The 21,458-nt window shown below is 40.8% G+C and overlaps 1 protein-coding gene across 3 annotated transcripts in view; it reads right to left on the bottom strand.

Moving 5' to 3' along the window:
• The window catches only part of CCDC9 (coiled-coil domain containing 9), a 453,629-nt gene that overhangs the window by 187,865 nt on the left and 244,306 nt on the right, over positions 1 to 21,458 (bottom strand). For all 3 annotated transcript variants that reach the window (XM_053721824.1, XM_053721823.1, XM_053721825.1), the window contains exons 12-13: positions 18,100 to 18,207; positions 16,743 to 17,166 (exon numbers count right to left, since the gene is read on the bottom strand). In XM_053721824.1, coding sequence (XP_053577799.1) covers positions 16,743 to 17,166; positions 18,100 to 18,207 — 532 coding nt within the window. The remainder of the gene's footprint in view (positions 1 to 16,742; positions 17,167 to 18,099; positions 18,208 to 21,458) is intronic.

The following is a 21,458-nucleotide window of genomic DNA, read 5'->3' as shown; positions in this document are numbered from 1 at the left end:
TTCAACACTGTTTGGAAGATGAGGAGGACGAGGGCAATTGGGCAGCACTAACACAAGCAGGTTCTTCTTCATGTCTAGGCTGTTTTTGTAGGAACCTTTCCATTGTCTGCTGCCTCTGGCGCCTTTTAAGCATCCCTCGGAAAGGGGACATGATGTCTGTGTCAAAACTGCTCACAAGTCTGTGGGCTAGAGCCTTATCTGGGTGGTGCTGCTGTACAAAAGTCTGTAGGTTTACCCACATTTGGCATGCCTCCTTGAGTTCCGTGGAAGAGAGCTGTTCCTCACTCATTTCCTCCTCCTCCTCAAATGCGATCTGCTCCTCCATCGACGACTCCTGCAATTCCACCAGCTCCTCGGTGGTTAGGTCACGGTTGTGTTCCTCCACCAGCTCGTAGACATCCTCCTCAGTCACCTCCAGGCCCATGGTCCTCCCCAAGGAAACAATTTCCTCCAACACTGTTGACTCTGGTGCAGGTGCAGAAGCACTGGAGGCAGGTTTTACAACACAGTCTGGCCAAAGGTTGCGCCAAGCAGAATTTAGGTTTGTCTGGCTGACCCCGGCCCAGGCAATGGTGATAATCTGCAGACAGCTCACAATGTCAAAATGCTCTCTCCAAAATTCATGGAGGGTGAGGCTTGAGCGATCTGTCATCTCAAAGCATCGCTGGAAAAGCTCCCTTGTGTAGATTTTTTTAAAATTGGAGATGACCTGCTGGTCCATTGGCTGGAGTAGTGGGGTGGTGTTAGGTGGAAGGAACATGACCTTGATGAAATTAAAGTCCTCCAGCAAGTCTTCCTCGAGGCCCGGAGGATGGGCAGGAGCATTGTCCATGAGCAGCATGGCCTTGAGTGGCAGGTTATTGTCCACAAGGTACTTCTTCACAGCAGGACCAAAAACCGCATTGACCCACTTCACAAACAAGAGGCGTGTGACCCAAGCCTTTGGGTTAGACTGCCACAAAACGCTCAACTGCTCCTTGTTCACCTTGTGTTTCTTGAAGGCCCGTGGGGTCTCTGAATGGTAGACAAGCAGGGGCTTGATCTTAAGGTCCCCACTGGCGTTGGCGCAGAACAGGAGGGTAAGACGGTCCTTCATCGGCTTGTGGCCAGGCAATGAGGTCTCCTGTTCTGTGATGAAGGTACGCTTTGGCATCCTCTTCCAGAAGAGTCCAGTCTCGTTGCAGTTGAAGACCTGCTGAGGAAGGTAGCCCTCTGAAACTATGACCTCCAGGAACTCCGTAGCAAAATCTTCAGCTGCAGCAACATCGGAACTTGCAGCCTCTCCATGCCTGACCACACTGTGGATGCCAGATCTGTTCTTGAACCTTTCGAACCACCCCCTGCTGGCCTTGAAGCCTTCTGCATCTGCTGACGTTCCTGGCTGTTGTTTGAGGAGGTCAGCATGCAAGGCCTTGGCTTTTTCGCAGATGATCGCCTTGGTCACTGAGTCCCCTGCACGCTGCTTCTGTTCAATCCAGAGCAGGAGCAACTTCTCGACCTCCTCCAGAACAGGTGGCCGTTGCTTGGAGACCCGGGTGACTCCCTTGGCTGCATCTCTCCCAGTAATTTTCTCTTTCATTTTTAGGATTGTACCGATTGTGGATGCACTCCTTCCATACTCTTTGGCAAGGTCAGTCAATCGCATTCCTCCTTCATGTTTCCTGATGATTTCCTTCTTGTCCTCAAGCAGAATCATCTCCTTCTTCCTCTTCCCAGCTTCCGCTGCTTTCTTGAGTGCCATGACACCACCGTCCCTAAGTATGCAAAAAAAAATTAAAAATGCTTTACACCCACATGAGCTGGCATGGAAAACAACCCCACAATGCAAAAAAGGCATGCACAGCACATGAGCTGGCATGGAAACCACACTAAAAGGCATGCACAGCAGATGAGCTGTAACAGGCATGCACAGCAGATGAGCTGTAACAGGCATGCACAGCACATGAGCTGGCATGGAAATCACCCCCAGAATGCAGAACACACAGTAAAAGGCATGCAAACAACCAAGCTCAGCTCCCTACCTTTCAACTTCTTGAGATGCACCAAAAAGGCTCCAAAACCTGCTCCAAACGGCTCCAAAACCTGCTGCCAATGGCTCCAAATCACGCATGGGGCAGGGGGGGCGGATCTATAAACCAGGACACTTTTTTTCGTATTGCGGGAAAAATTTGTAAACCGAGGCATTTTTTCTCAGAAATTTGAATTCGTAAACCGATTTTTCGTTTACCGAGTCGCGCGTTAACCGAGGTCCCACTGTATATATATGTATATCCCTTGATTTGATAAGCCTGATGAAACTGCCTTTCAAGCTGTGAAACGCGTTGCTTATTTTTATTTATTTTTAATAAATGTAAGTTTTAAACTTACTACCTGTTATATACAATTATTATGCTCATCCCTACTCCTGCTTGGAGAGAGACCACCAGAGGATTATTACCTACATTGTTGGTGCACCACGGGAGGCCAGTCTGCTAGGTGACTGAGAAATTCCAGCCTGCTTTATTTGCACCATCTATCAGAGGTGCAATATTACATGGGAGTGCATTTTGACACTTTGGTGCCATTTATCAAGCTCCGAACGGAGCTTGTGGGCCCGTGTTTCTGGCGAGTCTTCAGACTCGCCAGAAACACAAGTTATGGAGCAGCGGTCTAAAGATCGAGTACGATCGGGTTGATTGATAAGCCCCTGCTGGCGGCCCATTGGCCCGCGAGTCTGCAGGGGGCGGCGTTGCACCAGCAGCCCTTGTGAGCTGCTGGTGCAATGATGAATACTGAGAGCGTATTGCTCTCCGCATTCAGCGAGGTCTTGCGGACCTGATCCAAACTGTTGGATCAGGTTCGCAAGACCTTTGATAAATAGGCCCCTTTGTATCCACTTTGTTTCTGTTCTGGCAGTACTAGGCTATGTGGCACTCCTGTCTTTGCTTATTATCTACAGATTGCCGATTTTAGGATTAGAATCATATATCCCTCTACAGGGGGCTGCCTGGACACATCACGCTTTTCGACTTTTCTCCATTTAATGACTGTATTGTTATTAAGTACAATTATTTTAACCTTAGTATGATTATTGCAATCATTTATACATAGTCCCTGATTTGCAGTTTTAGAACACTTAATTCATATTTATTGGTTAATTGACTTAGGGCACCCCCTATTTTTAGCAAAATTGGTATCAGATGTTAATTGGAGTTATAAAAATGTTTTATCAAAAAGCTTGAAACTGATGCCACAAGAAGAGAATTTATCACATATTTTAGAACTATAAGCTGGTAGAGAAGACAACTGTTTTACCGCCGTGTTCTACAGAAGGTAACATTAGCCATTCCTCAATGGATAAACATTTTCTCCAATATGGTATGAAGACGAGAAACAGACTATGATGCAAGGTCTGAAGAGGTTAAGATGTTCATCACCAAAAAGATCTTAGGACATTTTGAATAAGACATTTTGAATAACAAATAAGAGGTCCAAAGGTTCTAATGTTCACCTCTTATCAAATTTAACCACCATCACTCAAAAATTATTGGCTATTTTCAAATGCGTTTTAGACTTCTATAACTGCCAATATTCTGTCCATTTTTCTTTTGCTTTCCCCCCCCCCCATAATTCCACCATCAATGGTATTTATTAAATGGTTATAATCCTTAATGCTGCGACAGTCTCCATGGCTCACAAAAGTAATGTAGCAACACTGGTCCCAGAGTGTAGAGTATTCCGTAAAAATTACATTTTTCTTCAAGGTCTTTATGCATAGCCCTAAAATCCAGGTCAAGGCCCAGCCAGGGCCACAAATAAATTAGCGAAAGCCATGGCGTGCGGCTGCATCAGACTGGAACCACTGCAAAGAAAATGATCCAATCCGAGGCTAAAAAATGGAGTGCCGTAGCAACGGGTGATCAACCCGAAAACAAAGAGACTAGACGAAGAAATGCAGGCACTTCTCAGTGTGTAATCCAGTAAAAACAGTCCTTTATTGGGCATCTTAAAAAACATATAGTCCATACAAATGGCAGACACACAGACAAGAGGGACAAACGGACTGGTGAGTTTTGCGCCCCTAGTGGCGCTTAATCACAGGCTAACATGAATGAGGCTAGGTATCCCTTATATAGGGATTTGTTAACCCCTTCCTCACAATACAGGTTACAATTAAAAACAATGAAGATAAAAGAAATGTATTTTCAATGGGTCAATTGGAAAAAGAATCGCAAACCAAGTATAAACATGATCCTATAATCAGGATTATTGTATAGTACTACAGGAAAAATTTCAAATGAGGATACTGAATACACAAGACTTTATATAATATGATGCACCATATTCAAACAATTCATTTTAAGGTAGAGTGATAGAAATTATAAACTATACATCAACCACTTAGCAAAATCTATACATACTTTTAAATAGAGTGACAAAATATATATTAGTAAGGAATAATGGATACAGAGTTAGCTATCAATGAAGTAACATGTCACACTCTTTATTCATACCTTTTGGAACTCATGAGTGTAGTTTGTTTCAGTATCCGATACAATTCCTTTTTGTCTAGAATTTTTTATTATTACCTCCTCTAGGAGGAATGGTGGCTATATCTATAATTTGTATCGACATATCAGCTATGTGTGTAAAAACATAAATTATGCTTACCTGGTCATTTTCTTTTCTTCTGATGGAAAGAGTCCACAGCTGCATTCATTACTTTTGGAAATAAGAACCTGGCTATCAGGAGGAGGCAAAGACAACCCCAGCCAAAGGCTTAAATAGTCCTCCCACTCCCCTCATCCCCCAGTCATTCTGCCAAGGAACAGTAGAAGAAATATCAGGGTGAAAGGTGCCAGAAGAATAAAATAAGGACGCCCCACATAAAAATCACGGGTGGGTAACTGGACTCTTTCCATCAGAAGAAAAGCAAATTATCAGGTAAGCATAATTAATGTTTTTCTGCTTAAATGGAAAGAGTCCACAGCTGCATTCATTAATTTTGGGAAAACAATACCCAAGCTATAGAGGACTGAATGCCAAGACAGGTAGGTACAATAGGAAGCCCATTCTGAGCGCACCAAGCCTGAAACCACTGTCCACAAAAACCCCCAGCTTCGTCCGAAGTCGAGAAAACTTTGAAATGAAAAGCCCCGAGGACACTGACCCGCAGGAAGTCCAAAGCCTAGCTAGAGACCGCAAAATCGGACTCAACTGAGCCAGCAGGCCTCCAGGGGACAGCATCACCCAACAGTCGGTCCCTCCCCACTCACCCCTCACTAAAGAAGAGAACACCAGGAAGAACCGAAGGAAAAAAAAACGAAAGGTCACAAGATCCATAAAAGGAAAAACCCCCAGAACGAGCCCAGCTCACAATGGCCCAAATGGGTCCCGACAGACAAGGGGAGACTACGCCTAGACCAGGGGAACCGGAGGTATAGGACCAGGCATAGAAACCAAGGAAACTCTCTCTCAAACGTTGTGCAAAAGCACCAAAAGACAACAGAAGACGGAGTCCTCACATAGTCCTGAACTTGGAACACTGAAGTATCCCGCTACAAAAAAGTGTAACAGACCCAGACAAAAAACCTTGAGTCAACAACACGCCCCCCATCCTCAAGATGACACACGGAATACTTGCTGAGAGCAAAAGCGGCCAGCAAAAGAACAGATTGCAAAAGACAACTCCCAGACAGAGGGCACACTCTAGGCAATCCAAGCCGCTAGACCTACCCACAGGTCTTCCAAAAAAGGTTGAATCACAAAATCCATGAGGTCCCCCAAGAAACAGAAGTGACACCCAAACCCGAGGTGGAGCAATCCTAGACCCCCTGCTTGTAAGCTTAGGGAGCAAGCTAGCTACCATGCCCACCTAAATCCTGAAGATGACGTCTCTCAGAACCCACTCCAAGCCAGGCCAGCCCCAGCAACAGCAGGTCTGAAAAGGGGAACAGAAGAACCCCAAAACCAGCTAAAACAAAAACGAGCAGAAGAATGGCCACAGCCAATCCAACAGAGCACGGGTGCAACCCGACTCAGTAGAACAAACAGGGACATAGACCCAAAGGATCTAGCAAAAAGGTCCAACTTATTCTTGACATGGAGCCAGCAAGACTCCAAATGGAACGTAACCCAGAGAGAAAATCCCTCTCAGCTAGGGAAACTCACAGGTCCCAACTCCTGATTCAGGAGAAGCCTTAAGAAAAGGACCACATCTCCATAAAAAGAAGACTAAGCTCTCACCCAAGAAGGGGAAAGGTTAACAGGCAGCACCTTCCAGAAGCCACAGGTTAAAGAAAAGATCAATCCCAAACTCAAAAGCCCTGTTGAAAGTGATTCCCCTAAAAACTAGCCTACTAATACCAATGTGAAATAGTAGTAGCAGTGACACTGCAAGTCCATTCACCTGCAGAGCAGTGAATTCAATGGATACTACAGGAAGCTGACCAAGGGAAACCGTCTAAGGTGCAACACAAGCCCAACGAGCAACGACACTCAGAAAACCTGTAAGTTTAGATGTCGGCCCATTTTTTGGTGAACAACCTGGGTTGTTCTTGCTGATTGGTGGATAAATTCATCCACCAATAAAAAAGAGCTGTCCATAAGTCTGAACCCAAAAAAAAAAGCTTAGATGCCTTCCTTTTTTAAATAAAGATAACAAGAGTATGAAGAAAATTTGATAATAGGAGTAAATTAGAAAACTGCTTAAAATTGCATGCTCTACCTGAATTATTAAAGAAAATATTTGGGTTCAGTGTCCCTTTAACACCCCGTCTGAATAACAACCCAGACCAAAGGGGATACTAATGCAATATCCAGATCAACCCAGAAAACGAGAAAAACTCGTAAGTCCTGACCTAAGGAAGAGACCACCCCTTGTCGAAGTCCCACTCTCAAAGGAGTCAAGGCGGTAAAAGTCATACAACGACGCTAGAGCTTCTAGACTCACTAACAGCCTCAGGACAATAAGACAAGGGGATACCTTGAGGTCAAAACCAATCGAGCAAAGGCTAGTCTCCACATCTCCATACAAGCGGATGATCACAAGGAGAAAGGGGTGCAAACCAACCCCCGTCCCGGGAGGAACCCCAAGCAAACCCAAGGAGACCACGCCCAGTGTCCCTAACAGGGAACAAACATCTCCCAGGTCCCTAAAAGAAGACCTAGCATAGAGACCACAAAGGAAGACCAAAAAGTCTCAGAAAAACAGCTAGACAGTAAACAGTCAATGTGCAATAGCTGCAGCTGGTTACATTCTGCGACCCAACCGCTGCAAGGCAGCTGAACTACCCTTCAACTTACTAGCTGCTGAGGACCAAGTCCAATGACAATCCTCGAGCCTCAAAATAAAAAGGCCAAACTGCTCACTCTGTGGGAAGAAGGCGCTAAGACCTCCAACTCTCCACCACGTGGGGGAGGAACACCAGGGTCGGACAAAACCAGACGCCATAGTAAAAGATGCAGCGTAAACTCCACTGACCCAGTAGTCCAAATTGAAAGCTATAAGGACTGAGACAATCCTTCCTGCCTTGTAGACCCAGAGGTCCTCTAGAATGCTTAGTTCAATGTAAAACAAATGATAACATGAGCACTCTGCACCTCGACCAGACCAGCCAATCAAAACGGTACCACATGTCTGAACAGCCACAAGACAGAACCAAACCCAACAGGACCAGCCTGCATCCGGGTCCTAACCGTCAAGCTGCATAAATCCTCCCTCAGAGGGGAAGAAGGGAAAACAGACAAACATAGGACTAACATGTCACCAAAAACACTTCCGCAGAAGTAACAGAGAGAGTATCAATCCCAGTTTAAGATTCCCGAAGGAAAATAATAAACAAATTAAAAGTCATCCTAATCAGATAAAAAGAAAATATAAGGCAACCCATAGGTTAACACCAAATAAGAAAACAGGCCTACCGCAGGACCAGCCAAACGGAGCCCTAATCTTCCAAAAAACTGAGAAGGATGTAAAAAAAGAACAGTCAGGAGATTACATCATCCCCACATGTCTAATGAGGTGCACCATTTGAAGCAGACTGAAAATTCCTGTATGCACGAAGAATAGGATCATTTAATAACTGAAAAACATGTCTGAGTAAGACGCGCCACTCTATAACGAAAGGCACAACACTCAGGGACAGTTACACCCGCAGGGAACTGTACTGGCCCTCCCCAAGGTGGTAGACCGGGGACGATAGGGCACGAGCACGAACGCGCATAAGCATCTGGACTCTGCAGACGAATAATCGCCAAAAATTTGGAAGCGAAAATGTGCTGCAACCTCCGAGGCGAACACACCACCCTGCATGGAGGAATAAGCATTAACTGGGTTACATGTAACATAGGTTACATGTAAGTAGAAGTATGGAGCGTTAGGGAACTCGCCTCTCGGAGGATGGTACCCCCAGAGGCGGATGGCACAGCTGTCCCTTGATTCCCTGAGCCCGAGGAACAAGGCGCTCTCATATGGCATACAGAACAAAACTGGTTGACATGTGTCAACGAGGCCAATCCGGATTCTACCCTGGATGCAGAATCTGAATCTGAAATTAAAACAGTTTCAGCATCAGAATCCTCCATAACTGGATAGAGGATATGCAAATATGGACTAAAGAAATAAAACAAAAACGGCACCTGACACCCACAATGGCTGGGGCACTCACCACCTCCTATGACCAGACCCCTGCGGACTAGAATTTCTCCTTCGCCACACGGTCGGGAATGCGGAAATGGAAGACGGAGCCCAACCACGCGGTTGACTATAAGGTTGTGTTACTTCCAAAGGCCTCAATGTTCCAACCACGAGCCCCGTAAACACCACACATAAGCAGGTTGAATCACATAACAAACATGATTATAAACCCCCCTGTTCAATAACCTCCCTCAGGAGATATTAACCCTTGATTCCAAGATACAAAAGGAGACTCACTGAGACCCTGTTAGACCCACAAGGTGGTAGCCTCTCAGGAACACATTTGTATTACAGTACATTCATAGAGAAAGTAAAGTGAAACAATCTTACCGGAATCTACGCAGTGGAACAGGAACACGGCCCTTCAAGTGTGACGGATAGTAGCACCCCCTCCGCTATGGACTTGAGAGAAGAAAGCAGGCAGCGGAGTTAGACAACGCTGATTGCTTGAGGAGCTGTTAACATGAGTCGGGATGGTTTTGCAGAAAGTCTGTTCCTGCATCTCCGGACTCTAACTTTCATCCAAGCCCTCACTGAGAGACTGACAGGATTACTTAAAACTCCTGTCCCATGCCGAAGAGTACTACCCTCCATAAGAGACAAAATAAATTCTGACACTTCTCTGCCAACCTCCTGGGACGAAAGGCAAAGAATAACTGGGGGATGAGGGGAGTGGGAGGAGTATTTAAGCCTTTGGGCTGGGGTATCTTTGCCTCCTCCTGGTGGCCAGGTTCTTATTTCCCAAAAGTAATGAATGCAGCTGTGGACTCTTTCCATTTAAGAAGAAAATGAAAATTATTAAAATGATTGGCTACCGCTGAATCCTTGTAATTTTTAACATCTCTGACATGCTCACTAAACCTAGTTCTGGCTTCACGTGAGGTCTTGCCTACGTACTGACTGGCATAGGTTACATGTAAGTAAATAAACTACAAATGTGGTTTTGCATAGCATAGAAATCAATGTGATATTTGGTATTGTCATAGTTGAATACAAAAGAATTTCCCTTTTTAATATTAGTGCAGGTATAACAATTCCTACTGCCACATTTAAATTCTCTCTTTTTAGTTAACCAGTTAGAAGTGCTTGAACTATTTTTATTTTTCACCAAACTTGGGGAAAGTGATCTAGCTAGCGTTTTCTGTTTCATGGAAACAAACCTACAATGGTTTATCAGGGGTTTGAGTACTGGATCCCCCGATAGTATGTGTAAAGGTTTATGAATTTTTACTATACTCTCATATTGTTGTGTATATTCTGTGGTGAAGACAATGGTTTCACTAAAGTTGTCGAAGCTTTTGCGATTAAGTATTTTATTGGATCTAAGGTTCAGGGTTTTTACTGACTTTCTACATAATTCCAATTGTGTAGACTCATAGCCTCCTTTTAATTAATCTTTCCTTAAGTTCCAATGATTGGAAATCATAGCTGCTGTCTGACTTAGTGTTCCTACGGAGTCTAATGAACTGTCCTCTTGGGATAGCTTTAATCAGATGTCCCGGATGCCGAGAGGCAGCATGCAGAATTGTATTGCCCGCTGTTGGTATTTTGAAGGTCTTTGTAAATATCTGGTTATCAACTATATGTAATGTAAGATCTAAAGTTGATCTCTTTGTTATTAAGTTCACCAGTAAATCGAAGGCCCAAATCATTGGAACTCAGATAAGTCAGAAAGTCCTCCATAAACTTAGGATCTAGATTATTACATACCACAAATAGCAGCTCGTCAATGTAGTGGACAAAAAGCACTATCCGCTCTTGCCAGGGGTTAGTATATAGAGATGTTATGTCCGCAGTAATCCAAAAGAAATCTTCTTGCCACTTAAAGAGTATCCAATTTTTGAAGTAAATGTGATGTATCTTGTAAATAACAAAGTTGCATTTTAGCTATGGGTTGAAGGACTGAGTCCAGCCATTCACCTAATGGCTCTAAAAGTGAACCAATTCCGGCCACAATGGGTCTAAATGGTGGGCAGGATTTGTTCTTGTGGATCTTAGGGACATGGTGAAAAATGGGTGTGATTGGATTATCAGGGATCAGTGTCTCACAATCCTTTACATTAAATACCTCTAGTATGATCCCATCATTCCTTTACATTAAATACCCCTAGCATGATCCCATCATCAATGAGTTTTGCCATTTCATTTTTAAAAATGAAAACAGGATTGCATGGAAGTTGGCAATAAACAGTAGTGTCAGAGAGCTGTCTATGAGCTTCCTAAAAATAAAATGATTTATCCATCGCAACGATACTGCCACCCTTGACTGAATTTCTTATAACTATCTCTGTTATCTTGTAGAGATTTAAGTGCTGTACGTTCTGTGCTTTTCAGGTTAAGGGTGACAGTATCCTTGTCAGTGCTGATTTGTTGTTCTAACTTAAGGACATCATCTTGAACAGCTTTTTGATAGGCGTTGATCATTGGGCCCCTAAAATTAACAGGATAGAAAGTGGATCTGTGCCCCTCTTGGGTTTCTGAGGTATGTCAAATGGGACATTAGGGTCTACTTCAGGACTACACAATTCATTAAAGGGACACTGAACCAAAATTTTTTCTTTCGTGATTCAGATAGAGCGTGTAATTTTAAGCAACTTTCTAATTTACTCCTATTATCAATTTGTCTTCATTCTCTTGGTATCTTTATTTGAAATGCAAGAATGTAAGTTTAGATGCTGGCCCATTTTTGGTGAACACACTGTGTTGTTCTTGCTGATTGGTGGATAAATTCACCCACCAATAAACAAGTGCTTTCCATGGTCCAGAACCAAAAAAATTGCTTAGATGCCTTCTTTTTAGTGATGCACATGCATCACTAAATGGTAAATGTGGTTTATTTGTTATCTGTTCATTATCAATCATAATATTAGTATCCCTATCGTCACAAGAAGTGTTATCCCTATTTGACAATGCAAAAAATCTTTTAAAAGCTAGTTTGCGTATAAATTTGTTTATGTCTAATAGGGTGTTGAAACTAGAAAATATCTATTTGAGGGGGCAAAGCCCAACCCTTTAGACAAAACTGATTTTTCATCATGGCTTAGATTGTAATGTGATATGTTATAGATGCTAAGTCCATCTGAGATATCATGAGCAGAGTCAATTAATTTTGTCCTTTCTTTTTGGACTTTCCTCCACCTTCTTCTGTGTCTCTTTCTTTGTCCTTTGTGTCTTCGGACGAACCACCGGTAAAGTTGCTTCCACTTCCGTCCGTGAGGACTCCTGTAAAAAACACAAGAAGAAGGAGAGAAAGAAAGGGAAGCAGAATGTGAAGAAGAGAGGAACAAAGGGAGGAAAAAGGAGCTTGCAGTAGTATTGACTTCTGAGTTTCCCCTTCTGAGGCACTAAATGCTACTTTTTTGCATCCTTTTTTAGAAAGGATTTAGGCACATTCTTAGTGTGATCATTCTGCTGTTGGGCTAGTTTTTTTTTCTTCCATACTTGTTCTTATTCTCACATTGTTGTTGGCGGACTGCCACACAATTATAAACTTTGTTCTGGTCAAAGTCCTCCTTGTCTCTATTATGTTTGGATATAGTGGATCATATTATATAAGGTCTTGTGTATTCAGTATCCTCATTTGAAATTTGATTATAGGATCATAATTATACTTGGTTTGCGATTCTATGTCCAATTGACCCATTGAAAATACATTTATTTTATCTTGTTTTTAATTGTAACCTGTATTGGGAGGAAGGGGTTAACAAATTCCTACCTAAGGGATACCTAGCCTCATTCATGTTAGCCTATGATTAAGCGCCACTAGGGGGCGCGAAACGCGTCAGGCAGTTTGTCCCTCTTGTCTGTGTGTCTACCATTTGTATGGACTATATGTTTTTTAAGAAGCATAATAAAAGATTGTTTTTACTGGATTACACACTGAGAAGTGCCTGCATTTCTTCGTCTAGCCACAAATAAATTAATGTGCTAAACATTGCACACATTAAGATACTGCGTAATTAAGGTTCACTTGCACTGTTCCTTTCGAAAGAATGTTGTCCGCTAAATTATCTTCTAAAAGCACACAAAAAAATATTTCCAAAAACAAGTAATTTTCATGTAAAGCAAATAATGTACGCCTAAAACAAGTTACACCAATGTCACTTAAACCCAAAATATTTATTTTGCGATTTAGACAGAGCACGTTATTTTCAACAGCTTTCAAATTTACTTCTATTAACAAATGTTCTTCATTCTCTTGATACCTTTGTTGAAAAGCTTAGGATCCTGCCCATTTCTGGAGCACTATATGACAGCAGTTTTGCAAGAATGTTATCCATTTGCAAGAGCACTAGATGGCAGCACTATTTCCTACCATGTGGTGCTCCAGACACCTACGTTCAGTGCCCTCCACTAATATTGGCCCCCTTTTGTTAAAAAAATACACAAAAATACTCTGCTCTCAAGCATATCAAACAATTGCAAACACAACACAGGTTTATCCAAAAATAAAATGATGTTTTTCTTAAACACATGTGTGGCACAATTATTTGCACCCTTTTAGTCAATACTTTGTGCTACCTCCCTTTGCCAAGAGAACAGCTCTGAGTTGTCTCCTATAATGTCTGAAGAGGTTGGAGAATACATGGCAATAGATCTGAGAACATTCCTCCATACAGAATCTCTCCAGATCCTTCAAATATAGATGTAGATGTGGGTGGACTCTCCTCTTCAGTTCACCCCACATGTTTTCTATGGGGGTCAAGTCAGTGGACTAGGATGGCCATGGATGGAGCTTGATTTTGTGGTCAGTAAAGTTTTTGTGTTGATGTTGATGTTTGTTTTGGATCATTGGACTGCTTGGAGATCCGACCACGGCCCATTTTAAGCTTTAAGCTGGCAGAGGCAGTCAGCTGTTTATTTAATATCTGTTGATATTTGATATAGTCCATGATGCCATGTATCCTAACAAAATGTCCAGGTTCTCTGGCAGAAAAACAGCCCCAAAACATTATAGAGCTACCACCATATTTAACGGTGAACATGAGGTACTTTTCCATATGGCTACCTCTCTGTGTGCGCCAAAACCAGCTCTAGTGTTTAATGCCAGAAAAGCTCTAATTTTGGTTTAATCTGACCATAAAACCCAATCCCATTTGAAGTTCCAGTAGTGTCTGACAAACTGAAGAAGCTTGCGTTGGTTTTTGGATGAGAGTAAATGCTTTTTTCTTGAAACCCTTCCAAACAACTTGAGGTGATGTAGGCGACGTCTGATTGTAGTTTTGAAGACTTTCTGACCCCAAGACACAACTAACTTTTGAAATTCTCCAGCTGTGATCCTTGGAGATATTTTGGCGACTCAAACCATCCTTTTCACAATGCCTTGAGACAATATAGACACACGTCCTCTTCCAGGTTGATTCATAACATTTACAATTGACTGGAACTTTTAAGTATTGTCATGATGGTGGAAATAAGAATTTTCAATGCTTTTGCTATTTTCTTATAGCCATTTCCCATTTTGTGAATCTCAACGACCTTTAGCCGCACATCACAGCTATATTCCTTGGTCTCAACCATTGTGATGAATGACTAAGGGCATTTGGCCTATTTCTTACCTCATTTATAACCCATGTAAAATAGGAACTCATAGTCAAACAGTTTTCTGTTCCTAGTAACCCAGGTGTAATAAAAAAATGTAAAATATATCAAATAGATCAAAAGGTTAAACAAAGACAATTTTTCACAGCCTTCTTTTCTCATATTTACCAATATTAGTGGATTGCACTGTAGTTATCTTTTCAACAAAGAAAATCATGGGAACAAAGCAAATTTGATAATAAAAGTAAATTGAAAACTTTTTTAAAATGGTACAATTGTTGAGCAGTATCATGTACAATATGTATTGCAGAAATCTCACTTCCAAAGATCAGCAGAATGTTGTGATTTCTTCAAGAATACAAAATATTTAAGAAATATATGAATTCCTTCCGAAAACAAGAAGAAAAAATATATAAAATGAGATATATATATATATATATATATATATATATATATATATGCAAAAGGTCCAGCACTCACTCTAATTGTAAACTAGGGTGCACCTAATCAATCCAAAGAGAGCAGTCGCCGTAATCCAGAATCGTGTTTATTTCATCGTGTGAAAGTTTTCGTGAGTGACCCCGTCAGACAAGTGACACTACGGCGAGTGCTCTCTTTGGATTGAAAAAATAAATATATATATATATATATACACACATATATACACACATACATACACACAAACATAATATACACATATATATATATATATATATATATATATATATATATATATATATACACACACATATATATACACATATAAAACTCACTGGTCTTTTTTAATCCAATGTGAATTTTAGTCGTGTAACGTTTCGGGGACACACTCCCCTTCCTCAGAGAGTGTGCTCTACTCTGGATTGGATTATATATTATATATATATATATATTACTATTTTTAAATAAATAACTTGGATATCATTTAAAAGCCAGTTGTATAAAAACATCAAATTTATTTTGTGGTACATTAAAAATACAAGTAGAACCTGCTGTTTATTAGATAACCATTCAGCAATCATCATTACTGCGTCCCTTAAAAGTAGAAATATCAGACTATAAAAAACACATTGATTAAAAGCAGCACAACACAAAACATATGACCAAAAAAAGATCATATAAAAGATCATGTTGATTAAAATTTGCATAATTTCATTTGCAAAAAGATCACTTTTTTGACACGGGAAGGTCGAAGATAAGAAGAAAATACTGTGATGGTCGGTAAATCGGAATTAATCTGTAGGAAATTTTAAAATACACAAATCTTAAAATTTAGGGTTTTCAGAATTAAAATTTGTACTTATGGTGCATACATAGTTATTTGATTCCTGATTGTTACTTTGGTACTCAATTCATCCAATAACGGTATCAGCAAGGTTTAAATACTCCTTACATTTGTTAATAATATGTACATAGACAGGACACTGTACAAAAACAAACCAAAATATAAAAAACATTTTTAAAAGCGTTAAAAATTGATGGAGGACAGGAAGTTGTCATGTTGCCGGTGTGATGTCACTTTTGCTGTACAAAAATAAAAATACTCCCTAAACTATATGAAGAGCCATCATAATTAAAATGAATTGTAGCAGCCAAAATCCTACTAATACTGGGACAGAAACAGGAATGAGCGTATGAGATCTCCAGCTCCATTTAACACAGCGAAGAGGAGGATACAATGTAAGTTTTTTTTTGCTGCCCAATTTGCGACACGTGGAGACCACAGTCCAACCTACCTGACATTCTTTAGAAGACTGAACTTAAGTGATTGAAAACCAAAACTTTACGCAATTAAAAAAAGAGAAGAGAATAATTAGTAACATGGCAACCGTTGGAAAGCCAACATCAATACACCTTGTGCAGTATACGTGGAAGATAGAAAGAAGAGTTAGAAGGGAAAAAAGATAGAGTGAAGAAAACTAAAAATATATACTGGAAATGGAAGACGACTGTGAAAGATGAGCAAAGGTATGGAGAGGAGACTCAATGAGCAATGCCTAGACCACACATCTACAGAGGGTCAGGAGAACCAAGAGCAAGCATGGATGGAAGAACAAAGAAGTCACCAGTTGATAAAAAAAAAAAAGGACAAACTACAGCACAGGAAAGACAGTGGACACAGATAGAAGACATCCTATTTGGTGTCATATAAACCCTATATAAATTGCAATATATTAGATAACAATATCTTATAAGCTTAGTCTTCCTTCTGTAGTTCCTCTAGAAGTATAGTCGTTATCGTACAGGGCAATCTCAGACGCCCCAAAACCTACTTCTTAGGTTACAGAGAAATCAATTACAGGGGTAGAGAAGTTGGTGATGGATTTATAATCTCAAGAACCACATAGTTATGAAACTATCTATAATGTATTTTAGAGATTAAAAGGCGCAAATTGTAAGTGTCACTTTTATGGAATCTGTAAAGTTTAAAAATGCCGCCATATTTGTGATTGGTTCCCAAAATTACAAAAGAATGTATCACGTTTTCCCTTCCATCTCACATCTCTCCCCTATATTGATCACTGACCTGTCAGAGAGACATCGGCTATAGACCTCACTTCTGCCTCCCTTTTGTTGGGCACTTGAGGAGGGCTGTCCTCACTGCTGCTTTCTCGAGGGGACAGAAGATCCATCTCTTCCCCCCAATCAGATACTGGTTGGTATCCATCAGGGGAGAAAGGGGTGGTTGGGAAGGATTCCACTTTTGAATCTTCTGGGCTTCCTGTGTTTGACGGAGGTGTAGTCGGTTTGGGAGTCTCTGCATTTTGCAAAGGTTTTTGCTCTTTTCTAGAGGATTGGGGGGTGACAGTTAGATTTTGTTCTTCAACTGAACAGCCAATCACTACAACCTCCTCTTCGCTTTCCCATTCACCATCCTCATCTTCTACATCCTCTGCTTCTTCTGCCTCAGTTGTGGGTGGATTTGGAGACACCCCAGACTTTGTTTCCTCCTAGCAAGAGAAATTGTATTCCTTATAGTCCAAAAAACCCCAGAACATAACCTTAATAAAAAAAAGTATCTATGCAACATCTAACATAATCTAAGCCCTTTTATAGGTTATTAAATATACAGAAAATCACACCCACAATTATTGGGAATAATTTAATCTTGGATAACAAATAAAGTACTATGTTGTAGCGTGTTGAACTTAAAGGTACATGATACCCAAATGTTTAAACATTTGAAAGTGATGAAACATAGCTGTGAAAAGCTGACTAGGAAATATCACCTGAAATCTGTGTAAATTTTTTTTATTTTACCTCAAAATGTCCTTAGTAGCCACATCCAATTATAAAAGGGACTTTAAGCAGCCAATACGGATGCTAGTCCTGGGACTTGCACGGAAGCGTGCATCTGGCATGTGTAGGTAGTGATTATTTCCCTCCTCAGTTTAAGGAAGTTTACTATGAAAAATCCTGAGATTTCAGTGAAATCTTGTGAGATCACAGTAAAGCAAAGTGTGACATCAGCACTGAAGCGGATTGGCTAATATTTTTTAAATGTAGGTGACACTAGCTGAAGTATAACTGTTCAAAGAGCACTCACTATTGTGAGCTGACTTTTTTTAGGTAAAATATCTTCCTTTTTTACATAGAGATGTTCAGGTGATATTTTCTTGTCAGCTTTTTACAGTTATGCTGCATCACTTTCATGTTATTTAGCATATGGGTATTATGTACCTTTAAAATGTTATTCATTAGGACTACGGTAGGGCGAGTGCATGAGGGCAAGAGTTAGATATGAGAAAAATTAAAATGATGCATCCTTAATCATGCTGGTTTATGCAGCACCATTTAAGCATCAAAGCTATTTAAACCAGAACGTAATGTACCAGACCCAATGACCAGTCCCATTACAAATGTGATCCATTTAATCCACCTACCTCTTCACTGGCGCTTTCCCATTCACCCTCTTCATCCTCTACATCCGCTTCCTCTACAACCTCTTTGGCATTTAATTCTTTTGGAAGCTCCTCCACTTTAGTTTCGGCCTATGATCAGAGAGTCTTATTAACCAACATCCCCAAAACAGGAAAATAGAAGTCGCTAATATTCCAATATGTTCATAACAAAACAAAACAGAAAAAAAAAAGAAAGAAGAAACAAACAATACATTTTTATGTTCAGACTTTATTTCTTAACCCCTTCCTGCCATTAGGATGTTTCCATGGCATCTTAATTACGCTGGGCTTTAGCGCCGTTAGCACGGCATGGAAAGTGCTAGCCATTTGGCTGTACCAATTACTACTAAAGCCATAGGAACTTCTTGAATGGGATCGCGGGCTGGAGGGGGTGCCTCCCCCATGACACAATCCCATCACTGAAATCACACGATCGTATGATTTCAATTTTTACTCATTTGTTTACATCGGAAATTTGTTCCAATGTAGACAAATAAGTACCGTTAGGAAAGGGTTCATTTAGCTGACCTTGCAAGAGACCACAAGATAATGTACATATAAAACAAGCAGCTGTAGACTATCACACTTTGTTAAAGGGACATAAACATTAAAGGAACAGTCTAAACAAACATTTTTTATTGTTTTAAAAAGATAGACAACGCCTTTACTACCCATTGCCCTGGTTTGCACAACCAACATTGTTATATTAATATACTTTATAACATTTAAACCTCTAAATTTCTTCCAGTTTCAAAGGCTCTATAGACGGCCTCTTAATCACATGCTTTTGTATTTTTATGCTTACCTGATAAATTAATTTCTTTTACGATATGACGAGTCCACGGATTTCATCCTTACTTGTGGGATTTATCCTCCTGCTAACAGGAAGTGGCAAAGAGCACCACAGCAGAGCTGTCTATATAGCTCCTCCCTCCTCTCCACCCCCAGTCATTCGACCGAGAAAGGAAAAGCTAAAGGTGCAAAGGTGACTAAAGTTTATAAAAAATAAATCTGTCTTAAAAAGAACAGGGTGGGCCGTGGACTCGTCATATCGTAAAATAAATTAATTTATCAGGAAAGCATAAATTTCCTTTTCTTTTACAAAGATATGACGAGTCCACGGATTTCATTCTTACTTGTGGGATACCAATACCAAAGCTATAGGACACGGATGAAAGGGAGGGACAAGACAGGAACCTAAACGGAAGGCACCACTGCTTGAAGAACCTTTCTCCCAAAAACAGCCTCAGAAGAAGCAAAAGTATCAAATTTGGAAAATTTGGAAAAAGTATGAAGAGACGACCAAGTCGCAGCCTTGCAAATCTGTTCAACAGAAGCATTGTTTTTAAAAGCCCATGAGGAAGTCACAGCCCTAGTAGAATGAGCCGTAATTCTTTCAGGAGGCTGCTGTCAAGCAGTCTCATACACCAGGCGGATGATACTCCTCAGCCAAAAAGAAAACATAATTTATGGAAGAACTTACCTGATAAATTCATTTCTTTCATATTGGCAAGAGTCCATGAGCTAGTGACGTATGGGATATACATTCCTACCAGGAGGGGCAAAGTTTCCCAAACCTCAAAATGCCTATAAATACACCTCCCACCACACCCACAATTCAGTTTAGCGAATAGCCAAGAAGTGGGGTGATAAAGAAAGGAGTAAAAAGCATCAACAAGGAATTGGAATAATTGTGCTTTATACAAAAAAATCATAACCACCACAAAAAGGTTGGGCCTCATGGACTCTTGCCAATATGAAAGAAATGAATTTATCAGGTAAGTTCTTACATAAATTATGTTTTCTTTCATGTAATTGGCAAGAGTCCATGACCTAGTGACGTATGGGATAGCAAATACCCAAGATGTGGAACTCCACGCAAGAGTCACTAGAGAGGCAGGGATAAAAATAAAGAAAGCCAATTCCGCTGAAAAAAGAATCCACAACCCAAATCAAAAAGTTTTAATCTTTATAATGAAAACAACTGAAATTATAAGCAGAAGAATCAAACTGAAACAGCTGCCTGAAGAACATTTCTACCAAAAACTGTTTCTGAAGAAGAGAAAACATCAAAATGGTAGAATTAAGTAAAAGTATGCAAAGAAGACCAAGTTGCTGCTTTGCAAATCTGATCAACAGAAGCTTCATTCTTAAAGGGAACCACAACACCTGCTTGAAATATTTTAAACCAACTTTTTCTAATTATGCAAAATATACTGACTTTAATTCTGTATGCAGTTTTAATCTTACTGCATTATTTTGTAGGTAAAAGCTTTATCATTTAAACATTGCTCTGCAGCCTTGTACTTGCAAAGTAAGCTGCCATATTAGAACGCACGTTCTTCCACAACAGTGGGTCAGGTGATGCACACGGCACCTTCTATTTCTGAAGGAAGCAGATTGAGCCCTGCAGTGTCTTAGAAGAACGCTTCAGGCAGACAGGCACTGTTATGTTTATAAATAGCACACGCAGGGAAGGAAGGGGGAGGAGAAGAATGCACAGGGGGAGGAGAGGAATGCACAGAGGGAAGAAAGTCTCCGGAGTAAGTATATAGATGAATGCAAATGTCTCCTTACAATTTTATATGCAGAGTGTTTGCTTTCTTTCCTCCCTCTCCTCCCCCTCACAATTACTTCCCTGCTCGTGCTATTTTTAAACATAACAGTGCCTGTCTGCCTGAAGCCGTTCTTCTTAGACACTGCAGATCTTAATCTGCTTCCTCAACTTTAGCAATAGAAGGTGCCGTGTGCATCACGTGACCCACTGTTGTGGAATTAACTTTGCAATATGGCAGCTTACTTTGCAGGTACAAGGCTGAAGAGCAACGTTTAAATGATAAAGCTTTTATCTACAACAGAATGCAGTAAGATGAAAATACTGCATACAGAATAGTTTGTTAGTTTATTTTGCACAATTAAAAAAAGTTAGTTTAAAACATGTCAAGCAGGTGTTGTGGTTCCCTTTAACCCCTTAAGGACCAGCGACGTACCCTGTATGTCGCTGGCCTTTTTTTGGGAGTTGATTGTTTTATAACGTGGTCTTGCCACCAGCGTTGAGACTGCTCTATTCCACAAAGCCTTCTGGAGGGAGGGCATTAATAGCGTGTTCTTGCTAGACTTGTGCTATTATGTCCTGAAAAAACCCTTAATGACCAGTGACATACAGGGTACATTGTGGTCATTAAGGGGTTAAAAGCCCAGGAAGTAGAAACTGACCTAGTAGAATGAGCCGTAATCCTCTGAGGCGGGAATTTACCCGAATCCAAATAAGCATGATTAATCAAAAGCTTTAACCAAGACGCCAAAGAAATGGCAGAAGTCTTCTGACCTTTCCTAGAACC

This window comes from Bombina bombina, chromosome 7, assembly GCF_027579735.1.
Source record: "Bombina bombina isolate aBomBom1 chromosome 7, aBomBom1.pri, whole genome shotgun sequence".
Classification (NCBI taxonomy): Eukaryota; Metazoa; Chordata; class Amphibia; order Anura; family Bombinatoridae; genus Bombina; species Bombina bombina.
Note: the sequence above shows the minus strand (reverse complement) of the source record. Positions and strands in the feature narration are given on the sequence as shown.